Source organism: Chelonoidis abingdonii, chromosome 2, assembly GCF_003597395.2.
Source record: "Chelonoidis abingdonii isolate Lonesome George chromosome 2, CheloAbing_2.0, whole genome shotgun sequence".
Taxonomy (NCBI): Eukaryota; Metazoa; Chordata; order Testudines; family Testudinidae; genus Chelonoidis; species Chelonoidis abingdonii.
The window spans coordinates 14,915,847-14,941,249 of record NC_133770.1 but is presented as its reverse complement, the minus strand read 5'-3'; the positions used below and the strand labels follow the sequence as shown (position 1 = coordinate 14,941,249).

General features: G+C 40.2%; 1 protein-coding gene across 1 annotated transcript in view; it reads left to right on the top strand.

Moving 5' to 3' along the window:
• Window positions 1–25,403, top strand: part of WDR48 (WD repeat domain 48) — a 48,975-nt gene that overhangs the window by 7,829 nt on the left and 15,743 nt on the right. Inside the window, exons 2-11 of the mRNA XM_032800860.2 lie at window positions 3,935–4,075; window positions 4,983–5,061; window positions 5,348–5,430; window positions 5,572–5,701; window positions 12,331–12,419; window positions 12,741–12,842; window positions 14,275–14,499; window positions 19,812–19,886; window positions 21,425–21,527; window positions 23,701–23,798. Of these exons, the coding sequence (XP_032656751.1) occupies window positions 3,935–4,075; window positions 4,983–5,061; window positions 5,348–5,430; window positions 5,572–5,701; window positions 12,331–12,419; window positions 12,741–12,842; window positions 14,275–14,499; window positions 19,812–19,886; window positions 21,425–21,527; window positions 23,701–23,798 (1,125 nt within the window). The remainder of the gene's footprint in view (window positions 1–3,934; window positions 4,076–4,982; window positions 5,062–5,347; window positions 5,431–5,571; window positions 5,702–12,330; window positions 12,420–12,740; window positions 12,843–14,274; window positions 14,500–19,811; window positions 19,887–21,424; window positions 21,528–23,700; window positions 23,799–25,403) is intronic.

Genomic DNA, 25,403 nt, shown 5'->3' with positions numbered 1-25,403 from the left:
GAGGTGGTAGGTAGTATATTTCTACTGCTATACTTTTATTATTCATACGTGGAATTTCTGTCCATAAAGATGCTATGTCTTTATTTTCTCTGTTGTTGGTCTTGATTTCTTTAATTATTGACTTATTCAGGTATTGTATGATTGCACAATCTACTGAAAGAGGCAATGCTATGCTGTGTTAGTCTACAAGTGGCTTCTTAATAGTATCATGCCTTGGTTTGCCTGAGTTCCCCTGTATTTTCACTTAGAATTTAGATCAATTTGTTTTCAGGTCTCATGGCTGAAAGGAACTTTAGAGACCCTTATTTAAATCTTTTGATATGGCTTCTATTTTATGAAAGCAGGAAACAAGTGCAGTCTCTGCCTGATGAGCATTCTAGTGGCAAAAGTTAACTGTCCTTAACAGTTCGCAGTTCCCTAATCAGGTGTGCGTTTGAACAATGTGAAAGCAACTGCTTAGCCAACAACTAATATTTCAGGGACCTCTAGAGCAGAATAATTTAATTGCCGTGCCTGATCAGTCACAGAATAAAGCAGAAATGACTATCTTCTTATCTCCTGTCTGTACGAGATGATTTCATTACCATAGTTCTTTGCTAATAGTATATAAGAATTGTATGCTGGTTGGTGGGGAAACCTAGAATGAGAAGAGATAAGCAGCTATAAGATTAAGTTTCGCAAGTTTGCTTGTGTGGGTTTGATCAAGAAATATATGAACCTTTTCTTCACTTAATCCCATAAAAGTCTCACTCACGTGCAAAAGTAACCAGTTATCCTCCCACCCCAAACACTCTTCACAAATGGTACTATTGGACGGGGCTATCATTTATTTTTTATTTTAATGTTTATAGGTGCTCTGGGTGCCTGTCACATACACTTAAAAATTACAACATGAACATAAACAAAGGACTGCCCATAAACATGTCCATGTCAGCCCATACTGTCTCCCCTCCCTCCATTAGTGCTGCCTTGTAGATTGTGAGGCTACATTGACAAAAATGTGTTAACCCTTGAGGGCTCAGCCATGTGCTAGTTTATCATTTAGCAGTAAGGCATTCCCTGGGAAATATCCCACCTTCTTCTACCGTCTGACTTCACCACCTCAACCAAGCTTCACAATCATCATTGCTGTGTACAGTATTAAATTGTTTGTTTAAAACTTGTACTGTGTACATTATATAGAATAGTCTTTTGTCTGGTGAAAATTTTTTCCCAGGAACCTAACCCACCCCCCATTTACATTAATTCTTATGGGGAAATTGGATTCGCTTAACATCATTTTGCTTAAAGTCGCATTTTTCAGGAACATAACTACAATGTTAAGTGAGGAGTTACTTTATTTAGGTTAATCTTTCTATCTACCCAATGGGACTCTAGAAGATACCATAAGACATGCTTAGTTTTGCAGTTCTCAAACTGTGGATTTGTGTCTCCAGAGGTAACATGCATGTTAACAGCAAAAATGATTTAAAATAAATAATGTATAGAGGTGAGAAACAACAGACCTCAACTCTATTGTCTTTCTGCAAATTTGTGTACACAGAGTCAGTCCCTTTGTACCTCTCTCTAAAAGTGGAAAGTTTCAAAAAGTTCAATGAATAGAAGATTTTTGGGGGAGGAATAGATCTGGACAAGGAGAAAGTCTGGAGATAAATGTGAGAGGCGAGGGACATATGCTTTTTTGTTAAAATATTATATGTTTGCTGTTGAAGAAAAAAATCCAGAATATGTAACCTTGTTGTTTTAGATAACTAAAACAATTTAAATATCTGTCTGGTTATGTTCTCCTCCTAATATGGCATGGCAAGAAAATCCTCCAAATATTAATGATTAACCTGTTGAATTGGAGATAGTTCACCTCGCAATGACTTCATAAATATCTGCTTCACTTACCTTTAGTAAATGAAATAACCAAACACTCATTCATTTTCTGATATAGCTGTAAAACTAAACTGAAAAGTTTTCAAAATAAATCACCGTTTAAAAATGTATAGTGTGTACCTTCTAAAAATGAAACCTACATCTATCGCTGAGTTGTGAAGAATGTGTATTAAGGTTATAACAGCCACCAAGAATGCACTTTTATGTAGAAAACCATGATTAAATCGAGTCTTCCTGACTAATGATTTAAATCAAATCTCCCCTGCAGGCAAAACAATAGAAGTGTAGATTTTACCATCCCAATCATTGAGAAGTGATTTCTTGCCAGACAGAATGCTATTGAGCAAAGTTTTCTTTAACCATCTTAAGATCTGTTTCTTTATCTGATGGTGATGGTTACTATTAGGACAGAGGATCACTTCTTACCAGCCTGATATTACTTAGTTTTAATGTAATATAGATGGACTGTGAGAATGACACGTTCTGCTTTTTAGCTCATGGCTGCTGCTTTCCTAATCTGGCTGCAGATAAAGGCCTCAGATCTTACACTATGGCTACAGGAAAAGGCCTTGTCCTTACAGCAGAGTGGTAGAAAGTGCAGGTCAGAAGATGGGCCCAGCCCTCGAGAGGAGGTGGTGGATTGTTGTGACAGACTGGGGAGGTAGGGTATATTGTGGGGACCTTAATAGGCAGAGCTGAGAGATTGTAGATGGGATCCAAGTAGGTCGGAGAATCTAGCAGTATTGAGAGCCAGGCCACAAAGGATGGAACAAGTGGAAGAGGGGCTTGGGGCTATACAGGGAAAGAGGGTGGCTGATGAACAAGAAGACTATGAGGGAAGGAATGTTTGTTTTTTGTATTTTTAATAGGTATCTGTTCAAGACCTTAGCACAGTGGGGTCTCTGATCTAGTTTGCGGACGCTCGAGGTAAACAAACCTTCTTGGCCCGCCAGCGGCTTAGCCTGATGGCCCAGGAGCCAAAGTTTGCCAACCCCTGAATTATAGGGTCAGCTTATGAATGGGTCATAAAAATTTTCCATTTTTACTTATCCATCTTCGGGGAGGGGGGCAGGGGTTGGCTTCTAAACTAACTGGCTTATGATCGAGTATATACAGGAATAACGCAGGGACCGAATGTTTACTGCTTGTAAAAAGTTTACGAGTGTTGGAAATGCTTGTGTACATACATGTTTCTTGCTGTGGCAGGATGTATTATAACAGACCTTAAAATCATGTTGTTTCGATTACATCTTGTAGAGATTGTGGAAGACCAAACATGTAAGTTTCCCCCATTGTTATTCTTGAGTGATGTCATGATAGTGCATAAGACAAACATACAGCTGATCATCAGCAAAATAGTTTAATGAACAATATTCACAGTGCTATCAAATGCAAAAGTAAATAAACTGGAAAAATAACTATTTTTCATGTATAGTAATCTTATGAGTTCTGCGTAACAGCAGACTTTTTCAGAAGAAAATAATTTTCAAGATTGTGTCCCTTTTAAAGCACAGGACTAAGAGTAAAGAGAGATGTGTTCTTCCAGTCTTAGATATTATAGCCCCCATTGCCTGAGCACCTCATAATCTTTAATGTGTTTATCCTCACAAAAATGTTGTGAAGTAAAGAGATACTTTTATCCCCACTTTACCACTGAGGAGCCAAGGCACAGACTAAGTGACTTGCCCGGGGACATATGCTATGTCTGTCACAAAACAGAGAATTAAACCCATGTCTCCCAATGCCTAGGCTAGCACTTTAACCACTGAACTGTCCTTCCTTTTGGTTTTGTTTCAGACTCTGACAAAGTCATCTTTGTGACTTAGAATAAATCTCTTAACCTCTCTGTGCCTCGGTTATTCTGTCTGTAAATTGGGAGTAATGGTTATCAGTCTCACAGAGGGTGTTGAGACTTGGTTATTTAAAGTTTGTAAAGTTCTTTGAGATTTTTGAATGGAAGGTGCTATTAAAAATGAAATGGCTATAGAGTCACTTCTTTCATGTAGACTAAATATCTGAATATCATAATCAGATTTGTATAAATATATTGTAGGTCTCCTATGTGATTAGAGATGAGGTAGAGAAGTATAACCGAAATGGTGTAAATGCACTCCAGCTGGATCCAGCATTAAACAGACTCTTCACGGCGGGTCGAGACTCTATAATAAGGATATGGAGTGTCAATCAGCACAAGGTAAGCAAAGAGACTTGGTCTTCTATTAATTTAAGAAGTCACTTTTAACATTAGCAGACTGTCAGATTGACTAATTTAAACCAGATTACTACAATGTTGATATCTTGCTAAGAGTTTATAGCTATCCTTATACTATTTATACTATTAAAAACTCATGGCATTTTACAGACAGATAAGATGTGATTCATAACCCAAATTGCTTATTTTCTATATTAAGAGAATACAACAAAAGTAGGTAATAAAGGGTATATAGTTTGGGGAAATTACATCAAGTAAGATTACGGAGTTGCTTTGCTTATTAATGTACTTCTTTTGAAGGATCTGGACTTTTTTCATAGGTTACAGCTATTTAGGTTGATCATATATTTTGTGTGCATCCTAAGGAGACTCCTTTTTCTGCTTTTCTCACTCCCCTTTATTTTATCAGGATCTGTCTCCATTCTTCTCCCCTGTAATGTTATATTGTTTTACTAACCTGTTGTCTGCCTTAATTAGGGTCAGATCTTGCAAGGTGGTGAGGGTCCTTAGCTCAGCACTTTTACTAGATTTTAAGTTGTGAGCTCCTTTGCTTAGGAATCCTGTCTTAAGTTCACTTGGTGTCTTGCACAGCTGTCATGCTGTACAAAAATAAGAATTATAAAATGCTATGAGATTAGACTTTAATATAACATCTATTCCACATATAAAGTATTATAAAATATGAGTTCTACTAAAGACCAAATTGTGACCCACTTACTCATATTGCTGGGTAGTTATCACAAGTAGCCCCATTGACTTCAGGGGGACTATTTGAAGTAATTGCTAATCAGCATGAGAGGTAGAAGGGGATATCACAACTGAATCCAAAAAACAGTTTAGTCTTTTCCAATGTTGAAGGGACCTCATACAATTTATTTTTTAATTCCAGCAAGATCCTTATATAGCATCTATGGAACATCACACTGATTGGGTAAATGATATTGTACTTTGTTGCAATGGTAAAACATGTAAGTATCTCTTTACTTTGTACAGTATTTAATAGTATAAAATGGGAAAATATGGCATTCAAAAATTTATTAAGTATATGACTGTTACCTACTGCTTCACTTCCCACAACTTGGGTAACTTTTTGCATGCTTTCTTAGTATATAAAATAAGTTTCGGTAAAATGTATTGTATGAAGAACGAAGATATACAATTCCTCTAATTTTTAAAGAGAAACTAACAGATATTAAGAGCGTCACATGGTCTGATGAAATAATCTGTTAAAATGTACTAATCTTTTCCATTTAGTGATATCTGCTTCTTCAGATACTACTGTCAAAGTGTGGAATGCACATAAGGGATTTTGCATGTCAACACTAAGGACGCATAAGGTAAAAGGCATGAATTATAATTGCATAAATGGTCATTACTGTTCTAAAAAAAATATAGTGTACGTATTTAGATGCAGACTTCATACTGAAGGTTGTTTGCTGGTTCTGTATTGTCATGTTGCTGTACCCATTTTATTGTAGGATTATGTGAAAGCCTTAGCATATGCAAAAGATAAAGAACTGGTAGCATCTGCCGGGCTGGACAGACAGATATTCCTCTGGGATGTAAATACTCTAACAGCACTGACTGCCTCAAACAACACTGTCACAAGTAGGTACATGGGAAAAACTAAAATATAACGCCTCTCTTAACATTTTCCACTAGTTCAGTTTAGGACAGTAAACTTGAGTTTTTGTGTGTGTATTGTTACATGTTTGAATTTTAATAATTTGAAATGATCAAATAACAGGTTCAAGTGGAATTATTTAATCAAAGATTATTAATTGGAGATTAGTACAGCACTATACAGAAAGAATAGATACATTACCACAGTGGTTCTCAACCAGGAGTATATGTACCCCTGGGGTACTCCGAGGTCTTCCAGAGGGTACATCAACACGTCTAGATATTTGCCTAATTTTATAATAGGCTACATAAAAAGCACTAGCAAAGTCCAGTGCAAATTAAAATTTCATGTAGACAATTACTTGTTTATACTGTTGTATATACTATACACTAAAATGTAAGTTCAATATTTTTATTTGTTAATTTATTTTATGATGATATGGTAAAAATGAGAAAGTAAGCAAGTTTTCAGTAACAGTGTGCTGTGACTTTTTTGTATTTTTAAATCTGATTTTGTAAGCAAGTAGTTTTTAAGTGAGGTGAAACTTGGGGGTATGCAAGACAAATCAGACTCCTGAAAGTGGTTTAGTAGTTGGGAAAGATTGAGATCCACTTCATTACCACACTTGGTGTAAGGCAAAGAGATGTCCTTTGTCTTTCTCTTCTCTGTATCTGGTAAGATGCCAACGATTTTGCATCCTCTACCTAATTCCCAGTATATCTGTCTTTTTATAGGGTATGAGACAAAGAAACCCCTTTTGTGAATAGAAAAATATTTTCCCGTGATCGATTTCTCTGTATATCATGTTTTAATGGTTTTGTTTCTTGTTACTTATGGAATTTCCTTTATGGTATCTTTAGGTTACATGATTGATAAGCAAAAAGGGAATTCTAATCTGGTCATTATCCCTAACAGCTAGGGCAACTGACATTTCCCAAAACATCTTTTAATGGATTCCCATTTCATCATTGCAGAAAGCTTCTACAAAAACAATTGTTCCATATCAATTCTGCTTATATTTCTGTAGACCCTTTTGGTAGTTTGAGGAGGACTCTATCTGGACATCAGTTTTCACACAGATGAGGAGGTGCCAGCAGGGATGGATTATAGTGTAATAATAATGAGAAATTCCTGAATATAAGTTATTCACAGGTTATGGACCAACACCCTGGCCTTACTATTCAAATACAGTCTTTGCTAATACCTTAAAGATTTTGGGAGAGTAGTTAATACACTGCTACCTCGATATAACGCCACCCGATATAACATGAATTTGGATATAATGCGGTAAAGCAGTGCTCCGGGGGAGGGTGGGGCTGCGCACTCTGGTGGATCAAAGCAAGTTCAATATAACATGGTAAGATTTTTTGGCTCCCAAGAACAGCTTTATATCGAGGTAGAGGTGTATATCAAATTCATTTACATACTAAAAGCATTGTTATTTGCTAACAGGTACTAATAGTATATATAAAATATTCAAGTAGTTCTCATCATTTAAAAAAGAAAGATAATCAATCTCAGTTTATTGTATGCAATACATACTCTTAGCTGAAAAACTAGAGCAGCTGATAACTACAGAATCTAGAATACAGGGGAAATCTCTTTGAACATAATGTTAATGAGCCTGTGTTTCCTCTATACTGAATAGAGCATTATCTTCAAAAGCTCTTAGCTTCTCAATTAATACGTTGTAGTATTTTTCCCATAGGCTATTAGTTTAGTGCTTTTTCTGCATATTGTACTTCTCGTCTTCTGTATTTAGGCCAAAGCAGAAATGAATACAATTAATCTTTTAAAGACGAGCTTGATAAGTATACCTAATACCTGCTAATGGAAGGACTAAAGCTATGTAGTCTACAGCTATAGACAGATACAGATACAAAAGGAGAGGGCGGGGTAAGGTGGAAGTGAACACCAAGGTCTAGGAGCAATGCCCCGGTGAATCCCAGTTAACCCCAGCTACTGGGAAGAGCACTTTCAGCAGATCCTTTTATTTATCAGAGAGGTAGCTGTGTGAATCTTTATCCACAAAAACAACGAGGAGTCCGGTGGCACCTTAAAGACTAACAGATTTATTTGGGCATAAGCTTTCGTGGGTAAAAACCCCACTTCTTCAGATGCATGGAGTGAAAATTACAGATGCAGGCATAAATATACTGACACATGAAGAGAAGGGAGGTTACCTTACAAGTGGAGAACCAATGTTGACAGGGCCAATTCAATCAGGGTGGATGTGGTCCATTCCCAATAATTGATGAGGAGGTGTCAATACCAAGAGAGAGGAAAATTACATTTGTAGTGAGCCAGCCACTCTGAGTCCCTGTTGAAGCCCAAATTAATGGTGTTAAATTTGCAAATGAATTGTAGCTCTGCAGTTTCCCTTTGAAGTCTGTTTTTGAAGGTTTTTTTGTTGAAAAATGGCTACTTTTAAATCTGTTGTAGAATATCCAGGAGATTTAACTGTTCTCCTATTGGCTTTTGTATATTACCATTCCTGATGTCTGATTTGTGTCCGTTTATTCTTTTACATAGAGATTGTCTGGTTTGGCCAGTGTAGATGGCAGAGGGGCATTGCTGGGACATGATTGCATCTGTCACATTAGTAGATGTGCTGCACATCTATTAATGTGATAGATGCCAGCCAATGCCCCCCTGGACAGGATTGGTCCTGCTTTGAGGCGGGGTTTGGACTAGATGATCTCCTGATATTCTGTTGTTCATGTGTCAGTATATTTATGCCTGCATCTGTAATTTTTACTCCATGCACCTGAAGAAGTGGGGTGTTTACCCACAACAGCATATGCCCAAATAAATCTGTTAGTCTTTAAGGTGCCCCAGGACCGCTCGTTTTTGTAGATCCTTTTTTTTTGTGAGTCGGTGTTTAATATCCACCTCTGTTTAGTGGATGTCTTATGTGAAGCACTACAAAGCATTACCCCTGCAATAAAAAATAAAGCGGTTAAGAGAGAAACTTTCTCTTTTTCCTCCCTCTAGAGCATTCTAGCTGCTGTGAAGATGGGTCGGTCTCTCCTACATTGTTGCCTTAGGGTTCTGAATAACAGCAATGAAAATGACCTGTTTCGTTAAGTTTAGTCCTGCACTGCTCGATAAAGTAGAATCAGGAAGACTATGTCGTTTTGGTTTCCATTTAGTTCACATTGGAAGGTTAAGTTACCATGAGGGGTAGAAACACTTTTTTTTTTAAATGAAAGCTAGTATTCTGCAGAAATTTATGGCTGAGGCTCCGGCTAGAGAAGAGTACCTCACTAGTCACTGGTGGGTGGATTTTTTTCAAGCCCTATTTTAAAGATTGTGTGCTTGGAATGAATGTAATGTAACAGAACATATAAACAGTTTTCAGGAACATTAAGTTTTTTTAAAGACAGAATGTATACAGTTCTTGGTGTTGTTGCAGGTGGATATTTTGTCTTCTTCCCCAAATGTCTGGCAATCGTCTCTTGCTTTTGTTTTTGATGGTTTACTCCAGTAAGTCCTTCTGAAACCTGGTTATTGTTGAAGTAGTTGGGAGTTTCTATTTCCAAGTAATCTTTGCTGGCAACCATGGATAGGTCATTTTCTAGCCTAATGGGTGTGGTTGCAAGAGGAGCCTAGAGATTTACTAGCCGTCTCATAGGAAAACATTGTAAGGCTGTTGTAGGTGAAGTGAAGATGGGCTTATTAGAAACTTCTATAATGATATTGGGACAAGCTGAAGCAAATGAACCGTGCTATAAATAATTCAAAGGCCATTTTTTGACCTGAGATCAAAGAAGGTAGAGAGAATGTCTGTCTGTCTCAAAGGCAGTAGAAACAAATGTGTGCCTGTGGAGTTGAATCACTAAAGATTCCCAAAAGAAAAAATGCTTTGTTTTTTTCACTCTTCTTAAGCACTTGATTGTTCAGTAACTAATGTTCGTAATGGGCTAGAGAAAAACACACTGTATGCCCCAGAGGCCCTTTGAAACATGGGCTAGATGTAGAGCTAAATTCTGCCCTCTCCTCCTGCCTAACTCTACAGACTTCACTAGGTTTTATAAATGTACATGTGGGCAGAATTTGACCCTTAATTTCTTACCAGACTGAACGGAAACAGTGTAAGGAGCCTGACAGTAGACAGACCTTTGTTAAAAGGGTGTATCCATCAGTCTTTCTAGGTGTAGGCACTCTAATTCAGATGGAAAACTGTTTACTTCTGAAGGCCACCTTCAAGAGAGAAGGTGTGAAATCTCTGTTCCTGGCAAGATTTGTACTTTTGTATGCTTTACAGTGGAGAGACACACTATCTGTTCTCCTTTGCTCACTTGTGTATGTTAATCAAATGCTGCATATTATGAAACTGGAAGAATAAATTTTTTTTGACTGGTAATATCCTACCACAATATGATCATGGCTGCTGAGCAAACAGAACAGTAATTTCCTAATATCTTATATGTATGCAAAGTTCAGTGAAATCAGGCATGTTGTTTTGCTATACATATGTGGTATATCTACTCAATGTTTCTCAAATGCGGCCACCAGGGGCTTTTCTTGCTGCCATGGCCTCATGAGCAATGATTGGGGGGGTGGGGGGGGGGAAGAGGTGAAAACAGTGGCCCCATCCTCAAGAGCCACTAGCAGGTGTTGACTCCTGCCCTCCTCTGAAGCCACAAAGGTCAGAGAAGCAGACTGCCAGTGAATTTCCCACCTTCTTGGGTGCGGTGAGGCCCTGTTCTCGGCTTCAGCCCTGGAGGGACAGGCAGCAGGCTCCAGTCGTGGGGCTTCAGGCTCCAGCTGTGGATGCCAGCCCTTGGCTCACCACCCCCATATCATCCCTGGCCCCTGCTGCCTTCCTGGCCCCCTATCCACCTCTTTGGCTCCCTCTGCCTCCCTGCCTACCTCCCCATCCAGGGCTTAATTTGTCTTCTTGCTCGAGAGGGCTGAGTAAGTCTGCTGTGACAATTGATATTTGTATGTATGTTAATATCACTTTTCACAGCCTCCCAGCTAGCTAGTAAGTCTGCTGTGAAAAGTGATATTAACAAACATACAAATATTGCTTTTTGCAACAGCAGACTTACTAGCTTAGCAATTTTTTTTTCAAAGCAACCTAAAAAGCAAAAGAAGCAACAACAAAAAAAGATGAGAATGTGCAAAGCACCTTATTTGTGTCTCCTGTTTCGTTTAGGTCCAGTAAAGAAGAGAAACAACCGTACATTTATTTTTATCATTGAGTCTGCAAAAAAAGCTCTACATAAATAAATTACAATGATTTGTATATGTATATGTGCATATTTATCTGTTTTTCCTAAAGTTAGTTGAGTATTTTAGCGGAAATTGTCAGAGCGGCCACCAGCAAGAGTTGGTGGCTGCACTCTGAGACCACCAAAAATTTTGTTGTGAGAACCCCTGACCTATATTATGGATTACATACAAAGCAGGGAGAACATGGAGTTTTTAATATCAAAGAGAAAAATATCTGCTCCATATGTATAGACTAGACTTACAGAGTAAGACCAGTTTTCATCTAATATAAACTTGGAAATGACTGCGTTGGCAAATCTCATTTGAGGGGTTTGGTCCTGTTTGTTGATCTTCCATTGGTTCTGCAATAAGAGTCTGAGCCAAAGCATCTTGATTATAAATGACAAAAAAGGCTTTGCATGGAAGGTTACACTTCAAATAACAATACCAGATTAAAAGGATACTGAAATGAAGCCACAAGTTTTTCAACTAGACAGAATCTTTATGCTGCTGCATGGTGAGCCATGTGTTAAAAACCTGGTGGAGAATTTATGTACTGTACAGAAATATCTACAATGCCTTTTGTTGCAATAAAGACTATGATAATTGCTATCAGGGCCATTACCACCATTCTAGTCGTTCCTATGCCTTAGCTATTGAATTTCTTTCTGAAACTGACTAAGTTTGAGGGATGGTTGACTCTGAACTCCTCTGATTTTTTGTGTCCCTGCTCCTCCAGTATTGAGGAATGGAACGCCTGCACTGATGATGGGATTCTTACAGCCTTCTCCTACACACACCCCTCCCTACATTTGGAGAAACAGCAAGTTCTCTGACACACACATCCCTACCCCACACTACAACTTCCCAGGTGCACACATCCCTAACCTAAAAGTGCTATGTGTGCTCCACAGGACTAAGGAAAAGGTTCCTTAATCTATAAAATACAATTTTAGAAGTGATAGGATGGAATTTCCATATGCAAAATGTTATAGTCTGTGTTTGCAACACAAATCCAGTGTATTTCAGTCTCTTATAAATCCCTCTCTTACAGGGGAGTTAACAGAGAGTCAGAGAAGAAGCTGCAGACAGCACTCTAATGATCCTAATGCCAATCAGTGGTACCATGATTATAGTGATTCTTTTACAGAACTGCAAATCAGGAATTGAGAAGGCTTTTTCTAGCAATGTTATCCGTATTCTTTTTCTATTAAAAGTAATTCTAGATACTTGAGTGGGGACACTGCTGTATTTCCACATAAGACCATCATACTGAATCAAAACCTGCTGTTGGCTATTAAGTGCAGCATTTTCAAGCGTATGGTAAGTGTTTGTTTTTTGACAACTGGAGAAAGCAAAGCATTATTAATACTGTTATCTTATTTTGCAATAGCTTCTTCCCTGAGTGGGAACAAAGATTCCATTTACAGCCTTGCAATGAATCAAATGGGAACAGTAATTGTATCGGGATCCACTGAAAAGGTAAGCAGGATCTGGTAGAACTCTTTCAACCTTAGTAAAATGATTGCTAATTTTTTTTAGGCACTGAGTTCTAATCTAATTCTGAATTGACTCTGAAATAAATATCCTCTTGCTGCAAATATTCCTGATAGCAGATAACATGTTAGATGTTTGTGAGTTTAATAAAATATATGTATCTTGCAAAAGTATCAATATTTTTTTTTAACTTTTGGAAGAATCACTTATTTGAAGAAATCAGAGTTACTTCAAAGATCTCTTCATATGTAGGCAATGCCAGTGTGAAAAGACCGACATATGTAATTATCTTATCTGCTTTGACAGGTTTTAAGGGTATGGGATCCAAGGACTTGTGCAAAACTGATGAAACTTAAAGGGCACACAGATAACGTAAAAGCTTTGTTGTTGAACAGAGATGGCACACAGGTATGAGTTTTCATTTGAAGCACAAATATCTTTCACTAAGGTTTTTCTTTAAAGAGCTATAAAAATTATTTCTTTTTCAGTACAGAACAGTTTTTCCACCTTTTCTATATAGAATACAGAAAGTCTTTTAAATAAAACTTAAAGTAAGTTGGTTTAAAAGTGAGTGCTCGAATGTAAATATTTTAAACTAAATTAATAATCTAACATTTCGCTTTACTTTTGAAGCATAGTTGTGACCTGTAGCTAAGAGAAATTGACATAAGTATATTGTTAAAGAAATGAATTTGTGATTTCACATCTGAATATTTTATCCTTTATTTTACTTGTAAACTAATATATAGGTTAGTTCGTGTTTGGGAGGGGGAGACTTGGAAGAGGGAATAAAACGATTACCTTATATACTCATTCATAAGCTGAATTTTTTTAGTATAAAAGGGAAGCATCAGAGAAGGGGATCAGCTTATGAACTCGTATAGAGAGGGAGAGGTGGGACACAGCCCTTCCCCCCCAACAGAGGGGGCAAGAAGAGGCAGCACAGCCAGCAGAGCCAGAAGGGAAGAGGCGGGGCGAAAGTCTCTCTGCTTCTGGCCGCGTTGCTCTCCCCCCAGCCTCCGAAGCAGCTACATCTCTGGGGCTGGCAGGCTGCGGCAGTGCCGCCTGGCCTGGCCCACTGGAGCATGCTGCGGCCGCGATGCCCAGTCCGGCCCCTGGAGCAGGCTGTGGCTGCGCCCGCTCAGCCTGCTGGAGCAGGTCCAGCCAGGCCAGAGACATTCTCCCCGGGCCCTTCCCACCCTAAGGTGGAAAGGGATGGGATGGGGAGAGTGTGGGGGTCCCGGGCTAGGGGTGGGATCATGTGGGGGGTGGTCACAGAGGTTACTCTGCTGACCCCCAACTTCTCCCCTTTCCCCCCAATTTCCCCACCGTTGCTGTCCCGGCCTGTCAGGGTAAGCAACTGGTGGGCTGGGACACTTCGCTTACTTAGGTTTACCGCTGTAACTGCTGACACTTGAGGTAAACAAACCATCTCGGCCTGCCAGCTGCTTATCCTGATAGCCTGGGAGCCAAAGTTTGCTGACCCTTGAATTATAGGGTTGGCTTATGAATGGGTCATAAATATTTTCCAATTTTACTTATCCATCTTGGAGGGGGTTGGCTTATAAACAAACCACCTTATGATCGAGTATATATGGGAATATTATCTCAGTCTCTCTTGATGTAATGTACAATATATGCATCAGGTAAAGAAGAATGTGATCAGAATTTTAACTTTGCAATTCTCAGTTTAACACAGTCTTAATGGAAAAATATGAATGTAAGATTTCTAGAGCCTCCATACAAGAACTGGTTTGGGGTGGTTGTTTTTTTTAACGGTCACTTTTTTCCAGGTACTTACTGGTATAGTTTAAGTTTAAATACAATGTTTGTTGCTCAGTGTCTTTCAGGCAGCTCTGATGGAACTATTCGTCTGTGGTCCCTTGGCCAGCAGAGATGTATAGCCACATATCGAGTCCACGATGAAGGTGTTTGGGCTCTGCAGGTCAATGAACCCTTCACTCATGTTTATTCAGGAGGAAGAGACAGAAAGATTTATTGCACAGATTTACGAAATCCTGATATCCGTGTGCTCATCTGTGAAGAAAAGGCACCAGTTCTTAAGGTAATTGATTTACTTAAAAGATTGCTACAAGTTTGATCTTCCATAAAAGCTTTTGGTAGCTCCTAAAATGTAAGATGGTAAATGGAATGACCTTGCTGTTTAAGGTACACCATCTTCTAACATAACAAAGCTGGAAATCCTTTGGACCATTGCATTTGTTCTTAGGACCAGTAAAATTTTCTAATTACTAGAAGAGAGTATTTTATTCCCTGGTAAAATTTTGAATCTAATGACGACTTGCAGATTTTCATTCTCTTAAAAGGACTTTTCAGATCCTTGCATTAGGGAGTGAGTTGCTCTGAGAATTATTTCCATTAAGAGTTATGGAAAGAGAGTTAGATTCAATGGTTAGGTACTCATGTGTTTGGAAACAAACTTGGCTCTCCCACTTGGTGTGTATGTATTTCAACAGCCGTTAGTTACAGTGCTGGTTACATGCTATTTCTCAAATACACTAATTGGCTGCTTTTTTCCTACAATATCAGAGGTGGGTAACAACTGGTAGCTTTGTATGCTGTTCAGTATTCTAGACCAGTGGTTCTCAAACTCTTTTTTTTTTTTCACGGACCACTTGAAAATTGCTGAGGGTTTCAGCAGGCCACTTAATGATCTTTCCAAATGTTGTCTGTACCGTTAGCTAACTATTGTAAAAGGCTTGGGGTAAAAGTGCTATATTAAAAAAAAAAAGTAGTAATAAACATTTTTTTGTTTTACAAATAAAAGCACACAACTCGTATTTTAATATCAGTAGTCTCACCTTTCGAATGCGATGGATGTGCCCTCTCTCCACCGTCACGGCAGCCCCCTAGCTGGGGCTGGGAAGGAAGCGGGTCTCTCTCTCACCATAGCAGCCTCTAAGCTCAGGCTGGGAAGAAGTGGGGGTCTCTCCCCCTCCACAGCAGCCACCGAGCTGAGGCTGGGAAGGAGGACCATCTCTCCCCGGCAGCTCCAGCCCTGAAGCCTAGGGAACGTTGCCTCTTTCTCTGGCCACTACGGCCCTGCAGTCCCAAATTCCCCACACCCCCTCTTCTCACCCCTCTGCACCCTCCCAGCTACCCCCTATTCCCTTCAAGGCCACCACCTCACCTTACGTGTGCGTCTTCTCCAGGGTCCACTAGTAAAGTGGGTGGCCCTTCATTCTCTCGTGTGCGGCTTTCCAGGTGCACACCTTAGAAGGAAATGTCACAGACCACCTGAATGGAGCTTACAGACCACAGTCTGAGAACCTCTGTCTAGACAATCCATAACTCACTCATACGAAAAGTGTAAAAGATAGTTATGCTTAATCTGTGGCATGTTATATAACAGAACAGCTGCAAGTGTAACTAAGAATATATGTAAAACAAACCAATGTTCACTAAATTTAATTCTTATTTGAATGTATGTCTGTGGATCCCACTATAGGTGTGTATGTGTGTCATGGAAGCAAGCTCGGAATTGTTTGAGTAGTAGTGTTCTTGGGTGCTGTGCATGCTCTTTATTCCTAAGTGTGCTTCCATCCAAGGGCATAAAGGGCGGAGCAGTGGCAATCCTGCCTCAGTTCCCTCTTACTGCCTGTGGCAGCAAGACAGAACTTGAACAGTGTCAAACCCACTGTAGTTTTTAAAGCTTCAGTCTCAAATCTCTTGTGAAGAAATTCTTCTTCACTCTCATTTTTTTTTCTTATTGCTCATTGAATGTTCCAAAGAAAAAGGGGTAGGGAGACCCTCTATACGCTACTTCACAGCAGGGTGAAGTAGTTCACACCAACTACCAGTATGGCAGACTGTAAAGCCACAGGATATAAATCTAGCCCACCATGTGATGTCTTTTCTGTCTCAGAGAAGGACATATCCAAAGGTCATGCCCAATCCTGGAGAAGAGACATTCTCCAAGCTGGAGTTGAGGAAGCTAGCTATGGCAAGTGCCCCTGGGCACCATACCTCTGATGCCAGCAGGGAGAAGAAGCCCATAGGAGCCAAGTCTCTTTGCCCTGGGGTTGATTCCAATGCACTTGGCGCTAAGGCAGTCCATGCTGATGATGCCACTAGCACTATACCATCCACTTCAGACACCAAATGAAGTATCCTCATTGAGCACAAGCACAGCTCAGTGCACAGTGGGCTGCACCCATAAGGAAGACTTGGACCATTCCTCCAAAGGCAAATCTTCCAAATCCTTTTCAACATGAAGGATTGGAAGCAAGCCATCAGCCACAGAGAAGTTTTGAGAGACAGTTTGGCCAGTAAGTGTACAATTTATCATTGGGGCCTGCTGGCGGTATTGGGGCCCACCCTCCCACAGGTCCCAGAGTAGAGCTCCATTAGTGTACCAGAAAACAGGAGGTCTCAGTCACCATCTGCATTAATAGCCAGGAATTTTGCACCAGAACCAGAAGAACCTCCCTGTGATGGAGCAAATGTGGTTTAGAGCACTCTCCAATCGCCTTCCCCATCTAACGAATCCTTCTGTTCCCCAAATGAGGCTGTCACTTCAGCCCTGACTCTGGTCATCAGTAACTTTAGGGCTGCTCAAGATCTGTTTTGGAGGATAGCTGAAACTGTGGATGTTGAGACAATGGTGATGCCAAAGAACAACCACAGACTGTTCAATTACCTCATTTCCTGGGTGCTGACAAGAATTGTCCTTCCAATCAGTGAGACTATATTGGACTCAGCAAAGGGACTGTTGCATGCTGCAGTCTCCCTTTCTCCTACTTCAAAGGAGTAGAAAAGCTCTACTGAGTCCCGTTTGAGGGCTTCAAACATTTTTTATGTGCAACCAACATAAGGTTCTCTTGTGTTATCTGCAGGTCCAAGGGGAGAAAAAAAAACAGGTCCACCAAGGGGATTCTAAAAGATAAGGGCTCCGAGAAATGAATTCTTTGTCTCAAACAATAGAGTAAATTGTGAACCAGGATAGAGTCCACAACTGCAAGGGCTTACTTGCCAGAAAACAGATTCCTCTCCCTTTAGTCATTCCTGCACAATGTGAAATCGCAGCCAGCTATGACTGTACAGACTTGTGTCTCATTATTAGGCTGTATGTCTGCCTGTACGTATGTGAAGCCACTTACCAGACTTGAGAGGAGACTGCTACATCATTGGCTCAGATGAGCTTACTCCCCTGCGAAGCATCCGTTTAGCAAGAAAGTCCTAATTCCACTCATGTCCTTGAGCTACTGAACTATTAGCTGCATCCTGATAATATGTAAAAAGAGATACAGTTCATGACCTTGTAACCTTCCAGGGCATTAGTCATAGACGTATCTGGGATGGGGGAATCCTCCTGGACCCATCCACAGATACAAGGGATGTGGGGTTTTTTTGTTTGCTTGCTTGCTGAATGCCTTCCTTCTGCAAACTCCCGTCCTTCCCCCAGCTTCCTGCACCCATCGCTCCTCAGCCTCAGAGGGAGGGATCCCTGTACAGGGAGCTGCTTCCCCATCCTCCCAACCCCCATGCATTCAGACCCCTCATACTCAAACCCCCCCCCCAAAACACCACCACCCCCATGAGCCCCACTCCCCCTGCATCTGGACCACCCCTATGAGCCACCTGCACCCAGATCCCTGCCACACCAAGCCCCAACCAACTACACCTGGATCCCCATCCCAGTGAGCCCCACTCCCCCAACATCTGGACCTGCACTGAACTCCCCATACCCAGACCCACCTGCTGAGCTCTATCCCCCCCACACACCCCGATCCTCCTCACTTACCCTCCTTCCTCCCCCCACTGAGCCCCAACCACCTTCACCTGGACCCTCCCTGCAGACTCCCATTACTGGTGCATCCAGATCCCGCCCTCTCCCCCCGCACCCAGATCCCCCACTGAGCCGCCTGCACCCAGATTGACCCACACAGAACCCTCTTGACCCATACCTGGATCCCCCCACACTAAGCCCCTCTACACTTGGATTCTGCTTGTTCACACCTGATGCACTAGGCACTGAGGGGCAAGGTCCTGGGGTGTTTCTGGTTCAGGTCTGGTCCTTGTGCTATGTCAGAGTTGGGTGCAGCCTCACCGCTGAGTCTGTGTCCCAGGTGGGAACTGCACAACGATCTCCCACTTCTGTAAAGCCAGTGACCTGTGATCCCCAGTGCCATGCTGGAGTCTCCACATTTTTTTTGAAAATAAAATTTGCAGAGTTTTAAAATATTGTATGCAGAATTTTTGTTTTTTTGGTGCAGAATTCCCTCGGGAGTAGATAAACTTACCCGTGTTTTTCCGTAAATGCTTTCCACACACACAAGCTATGCACTCTGGGTGTATCCATGTACCTAGTAATGTAGGTATTCAAGGGGAGGAGGGAATGACAAAAGTTTAGAGCAGTGTTTCAAAGTCTGAAGAAAAAAATGTATATTGTATTTGAGAAATAGTATATGATCATGTAACTAGATTGTATTGTGATGCATACTCACAAGGGAGAGCAGAGTTAAGGTTGTATAGGGCTTTGGAGTATCTAATTTTGCAACCGTAACATTCTCTTAATTTAGGAAATTGCATACAAAAATTTAAGGTCTTATTTTTAAAAACAAGGAAAAAAGATGAGGGAAGAAGAATGTCATAGCTGGTCACAATTTTGCTATGTACCACTGGAACAGCTAGGACCCCAAATGGTGTATATTCTAATGCACAGCTAAAATGCATGAGCAGTCTGGTCTTCCTTAGCTGCATGCTTTACTGGCTTAGCAAAAGAAACACATTCAGAATGTACTATGCATATCTAAAGTTTAGTTTTTAAAGGGGTCAAAACCTGGACAATTTCAATGGAAAATGAAATTTAAAAAATTGTGATCACACATAGGGCTAGAATAGAAATGCTCTATGATCCTTAACTAGGATGGATCACTACTGCTATAGTAAACCAGCAAGTGAATCTAATTTTCTTAAATTCTACATATTTAGTAGTACTGAGCTTGAAGTGTAGCTTTAAAAATGATCATCCTGTCAAATATTAAAATCTTAGATAATGTATAAAAATACTTTAGTTTTGAAACATTTTAAACCACAGCTGATTAGCTAAAAACAATTAAAACATATTCAATATTTATTTAAACTACACAATTTCTAGTCACATCTAAAATGTTTTTAGAGATTTAAAATAGTTTTTATTGTTTTGTAATGAAATTTAAAATCACTAATAAAGTTAAAAATTACAATTAGCTATTTACTGTATTGAAACTTGTATTTCTTCAGTAAGCTTGAAGGTAGTACTGTTTCTGGAGCACATCTGGCAATGAGTGGAGGTCACGCGAAAGCAAATAGTTCTTGAAAAGGAAAAAGTGAAACTTAGGTTATTTAAAAGTGTTCTGTGGTTTAATTATTCAGATGGAACTTGATAGATCAGCTGATCCTCCTCCAGCTCTTTGGGTTGCAACAACTAAATCTTCTGTGAATAAATGGGTGAGTGATTTTCTTTTGTCCATTATATGGCTAATATTTAAGTTCAGTGTGAGTTTAGTATAGGGCTGTCAAATAATTTTTTTTAAAAATCACAGTCTCACAATTTAAAAGAAGTCACAATTAATCTCAGTTTTAATCTCGTAATTAAATAATAATAGAATACCAATTAAAATTTATTATAAATATTTTTGGTTTTTTCTACATTTTTAAATATGTTGATTTTCAGTTACAACACAGCGTACAAAGTGTACAGTGCTCACTTTATATTATTTTTATTACAGATATTTGCACTGTAAAAATAAGATCTAGAGGTGAATTGAAAAATACTATCGTGTAGTGCATCTCTATTGTGAAAGTGCAAATTACAAATGTAGAATTTATTTTTACATAACTGCTGTCATGGACTCATCAGGGCGATGCTCTGGAACTACTCCATATGAAGCCAGTCAGGACTCTGGAGGAACATGCCTCCTCTCTCTGAGCATACTGTCTCCAGGGCAAGAAGCTCACACAGCTTCGACCTTCCTGGATCTGACCTCGGCGCATCCAGCATCCCCTTCCACATCGTGCACTTCCCACAGCGAGTCCGCCTGGGCAGGGCTCCTGGGGAAGCCAGAGGGCCCTGCACACCAACTCTGCAGTCAGTCGTGACTCTCAACCAGCCAGTAAAACAGAAGGTTATTAGTTGACAGGAACACAGCGTAGAACAGAACTTGCTAGCACAGAAATCAGTGACTTTCATCCAAGTCCATCTTGCGGGGGAGGGGAGCCCAGAGCCTGCGCTCTGGTCCTCCCCCTGTGCCCCAAGCCAGCCGAGATTGACTCACTTCCAGCTGCCTTGCCCCTGCCCTGCCCAATGCTCCTTCTCTGGCCTTTGTCTCGTTTCCTGGGCCAAGAGTCACCTGGTCTAATCCCCCTCCTGGGTCTCAGGTTATGAAGGGGCGGCCAGAGCATCCATTCAGGCAGCTGGAGTAGCCACGCAAAAGTCACACACCCTTACTCCCATCACCTAGACATTGGTGCAGTACACAGGGAAACTGAGGCACACACCGCATTCATGCAAAACAGTAAGACTCACATAGGCTTACATACAACATAATGGAAAATCCCCACTACGTCACATATGCATTCAAAACCAAAACAATATAAAACTTTAGTGCCTACAAGTTGAAGCACGAATGGGCATACGAATGTTTAGAATATCTGGCACGTAAATACCTTGCAACATCGGCTACAACAGTGCCATGTGAACGCCTGTTCTTACTTTTAGGTGACATTATAAAGAAGAATCGGGCAATATTCTCTCCTGTAAATGTAAACAAACTTGTTTGTCTTAGCAATTGGCTGAACAAGAAGTAGGATTGAGTGGACTTGTATGAGGTGAGAGACAGGCTTTTGAATTAGCACGAAAGCTTTTCTCTTTCACTGACAGAAGTTGGTCCAATAAACGATATTACCTCACTCACCTTGGCTAGCTGTGTTCATAGGTTTTAATGATCTCTGCAAATTGACTGTCATGCTTTTGTCTCTTCTTCTAGACTTTGAAGGGAATTCATAATTTTAGAGCTTCTGGGGACTATGACAATGACTGTACTAATCCTATAACACCTCTTTGTACACAGCCTGACCAAGTTATCAAAGGTAAATGGGTCTTTCAGAACATCTCAAAAAATAATTAATATTGCTGGTGAAGAGGGTAGCATGATAAATACAGGACCTGTTCCAAAGTGCATAAAATTCTTTTGGAGCCTTTCCATTGTCTTCATGGGGCTCTGGATCAGGTCCATATTTATCTGAAAATGCAGTATAAAAAATTTGCAGTATAAAACTTTAGTATGGTATGTGAACATTAAGTGGAAGAACAACAACAGAAAATACTACTAAAAGCATTTAAACTGTTCTCTTACAAACTTAGTGGGGCGGGAATGTGTTGGAATGGGAGAGGTTTGGGAGACGGCTCTTCTAGGTACCACCCGTTCAGCCTAGTTGCTCATTCTAACTTGGTTTATCAGAGCTGATGGACAAGGCCTTTGAGAAAATAAGAGATCAGTCCTATGGGTTGGGTGCTAGCCAGGAATGCTGGAGACTTGGGTACAATTCCCTGCTCCATCACAGGCTTCCTGTGAGACCTTGGGCAATTCACTTAGGATGTGTCTCCACTGCAGAAAAAAGGTGTGGTTTTGGGGTTAGCAAACTCAGGGTCTCTAATGCTGTTTAAAAAGCAATGAAAACATGGCAACTTGGCTTTTAACTTGAGTTAGCAGCTCAAGATAAAGCCTATAAGGAAACTTGGGGTTGAACTTGAGCCGTTGACCTGAGTTAAAAGCAGAGTTGCTGTGTCTTCACTGCTATTGTAACCTGAGTTAGCTAACCTCAGTTAAAAACACACCTTTTTCTGAAGTGTAGATATACCCTTAATCACTTCCTTACATTACCTCACAGGGGTTTTGAGGATAAATATATTAAAGATTTGGTTTCAGAGTAGCAGCCATGTTAGTCTGTATCCGCAAAAAGAACAGGAGTACTTGTGGCACCTTAGAGACTAACAAATTTATTTCAGCATAAGCTTTCATGGGCTACAGCTCACTTCTTCGGATGCAGGTACTCCTGTTCATATTAAAGATGGAGTGCTTTATATGCCTTTGAGTACCATAGATAAACGATATGACCAAACCACATGTGAAGATGGATAAATATACATGTCGATCATAACCAGGGCAATTTAGCTTAAAAAAAAAATTTAGCATCTAAAAAGTATTAACTTTTTATATTCAGAGTAGACATTTTAATAAAGTTATAATAAATTAAGTGCATGAATTCCTTGTTATTTTGTCTTTGCTATAACCTGAACTACAGAAATTAGCATGTTTTGTTTAATAGTATCCTACCACTGTGTGTGTCAGGCATATTTTTAGCTTGTGAGGTGAACAATATAATCAAAAAAAAAAAAATCACTAACCCTTCTCAGCCTTTGATTTTAGGGTTATTCTGTTGGTACTTTGTTAACGATGACCATAATGTAAGATCTGTGAGTGATTAAAAGTTGAAAATGTGATTAGTTATTTCAGATAAATATCAAATACTGCTCCCTGTTAAGTACAATTTCAAAATCATTTCCACAGTTAAAGCCTATAAATGATGTAAGACCTGATCTAAAGCCCACTGAAGTCAATATGGAGCTTTCCATTGATTTCAAGGGGCTTTGGATCAAGCCCATATTATAGTCTCTATATAGAACCTTTTTCCTGTATTATATTACCATTGCTGTATAGCAGTGGTTCTCAAACTGTGGGTTGGGACCCCAAAGTGAGTCACGATCCCATTTTAGTAGGGTCACCAGGGCTGGTGTTAGATTGGCCGGGGCTGAAGCCCTTGGGCTTCAGCTTTGCCCCCCGCCCAGGGCAGCGGGGTTTGGGCTTTGGCCCCCCTCCACCTGGGGTGGTGGGGCTCGGGCTTCAGTCTCCTCTCCTGGGGTCATGTAGTATTTTTTTTGTTGTCAAAAGGGGGTTGCAGTGCAATGAAGTTTGAGAACCCCTGCTGTATAGCAATAAACTTGACTGAAATTGGTTATTTTATCTTTTGAGTATATTTCATAACAACCCAAAGTGGGTTAAGCAATTGACTGTACAATATATCAACATCATTGTTCAAACGCATGTAGATATACATGCCATATAGTCATTACGTGCTGAAATAGCTTCATGCCAAATTGGTGGAGCTGAGGAATAGCCCCTACTTTTGTAGCAGTCTAACATCGTTTTTTTAATTAAATGAAATGGCATTGTTGACTTTATTTCTTCTTTATAACTGCTAGGGGGTGCTAGTATTATTCAGTGCCACATTCTTAATGACAAGAGACACATATTAACCAAAGATACAAATAATAATGTGGCATACTGGGATGTATTGAAGGTAAGTGTAAAATTTTGGATTAGACATATATTAATGGATTTCTGGTCTTCTCTTTCCTTTGCTATTTGTCTGCATGTGAGGTGATGATTGGAGAAAATAGGGTCCTCATTGTGCCACAAAACATAGTGCAAGTATTTTTTTTAAAGACTGTCATTGCTAAAGGATGATATTTGTTTCTTCTGCTGCAATACTGTTCATTCTTACATGAATGTGTTTAAAATTCTATCTTTAAAATAAAACACTGAACACAATAAGAATGTGTGGGAAGAGGGGAACAGATGGACATCAGTCAAAACATTATGATTAAGGCTACGATTTTTTCACTGAGTTCACAGAAGTCACAGAATCTGTGACTTCCAGTGACCTCTGTGACTTCAGTCCATAGTGGCCAGGAGCAGTGGGAGGCCCCCCACAGCTCCCACCCATCGCGGACGGTGAGGGCTCCCTGTGGCTCCTAACGGCCGTGGAGGCTCTCCCAGGCAGCAGGGGCCCACAGAGCTCCAAGTGGGCCCCCGCAGCTGCCTAGCCACTGTGGCTCCCCATTTTGTCATGGACATTTTTAGTAAAAGTCACGGACAGGTCACAGGCTTTCATGAATCTTTCATTATTGCCTGTGACCTGTCTGTGACTTTTACTAAAAATATCCATGACAAAATCTTATCCTTACTTATCATCAATAAGCAGCACAAATCAGGAAATGCCAGTTCAGATTGCATATTTGTGCATATACCTTCTAAAAAAACTGACTATTATGGGATCTGCTTGGATCTTTGGTAACACTTTAAAAAATGCCTGAATTCCAGTTACAAAAGTGACTGGCACTTAGGCTCCTAAGTCTCTCCAAAAGTCAGTGGGATATGGGCTTTTAAGGTGTGTAAGTGCTTTTGAGAAATTGGCATTTTCTCTTGATACATGGAATGCTCCAGACAAGGTTCTATAACAAAGTGCGGTACCCTACAGTGCCTTAGAATCCATTATAGACTGAAGAAACAGGGATGGAGGTTGAAGAGTGTATTTTTAATGTCTGCCTGAAGAATTCCAGAGAAAGTGAGTAACTTTTCTTTCTCCCTTTGTATACTGTCAGTACAAATTGGGCAGATTCACTAGCAGTAGGAAATTGATGAGGAGGCTATCTAATCGCACAGCTATAGAAAACTGATCTCCTGAGGTGGGCATTAGATCTCTTGGCCAAGTCCAGAGATCAATGCTGTGTAAAGGATGAACTGAGCACCTGATAGCGTCTTTACATATTTCACTTCTGGAACATTCCAAAGGCATGTAGTTGAATGCACCTTGCTTTCAGGGACTGGGATACCCACTAGCTCACAAGAAGTTTCTGTATAGATTCAGTCCACTTTAAAACTGGGGATCTGTACTAACTATATTTAAAGCAAAGAGAGAAGAGTTACTCACTTATGACTCCACTCTCCATCCCTACTTCCTAGAACCTCTATTCAGTTCTGAGAGAATGTAAGGAACTGAGAGTAAATGATAGTTTTGGTGGGGGGACGGTCACGTTTTCTTATACCAGAGTTTTCCATGACTCGAGAGCATCTGAGAGCCATAGCCTTGCTCAGACCTTACTAGAGGTTCCAAACTTAGTGT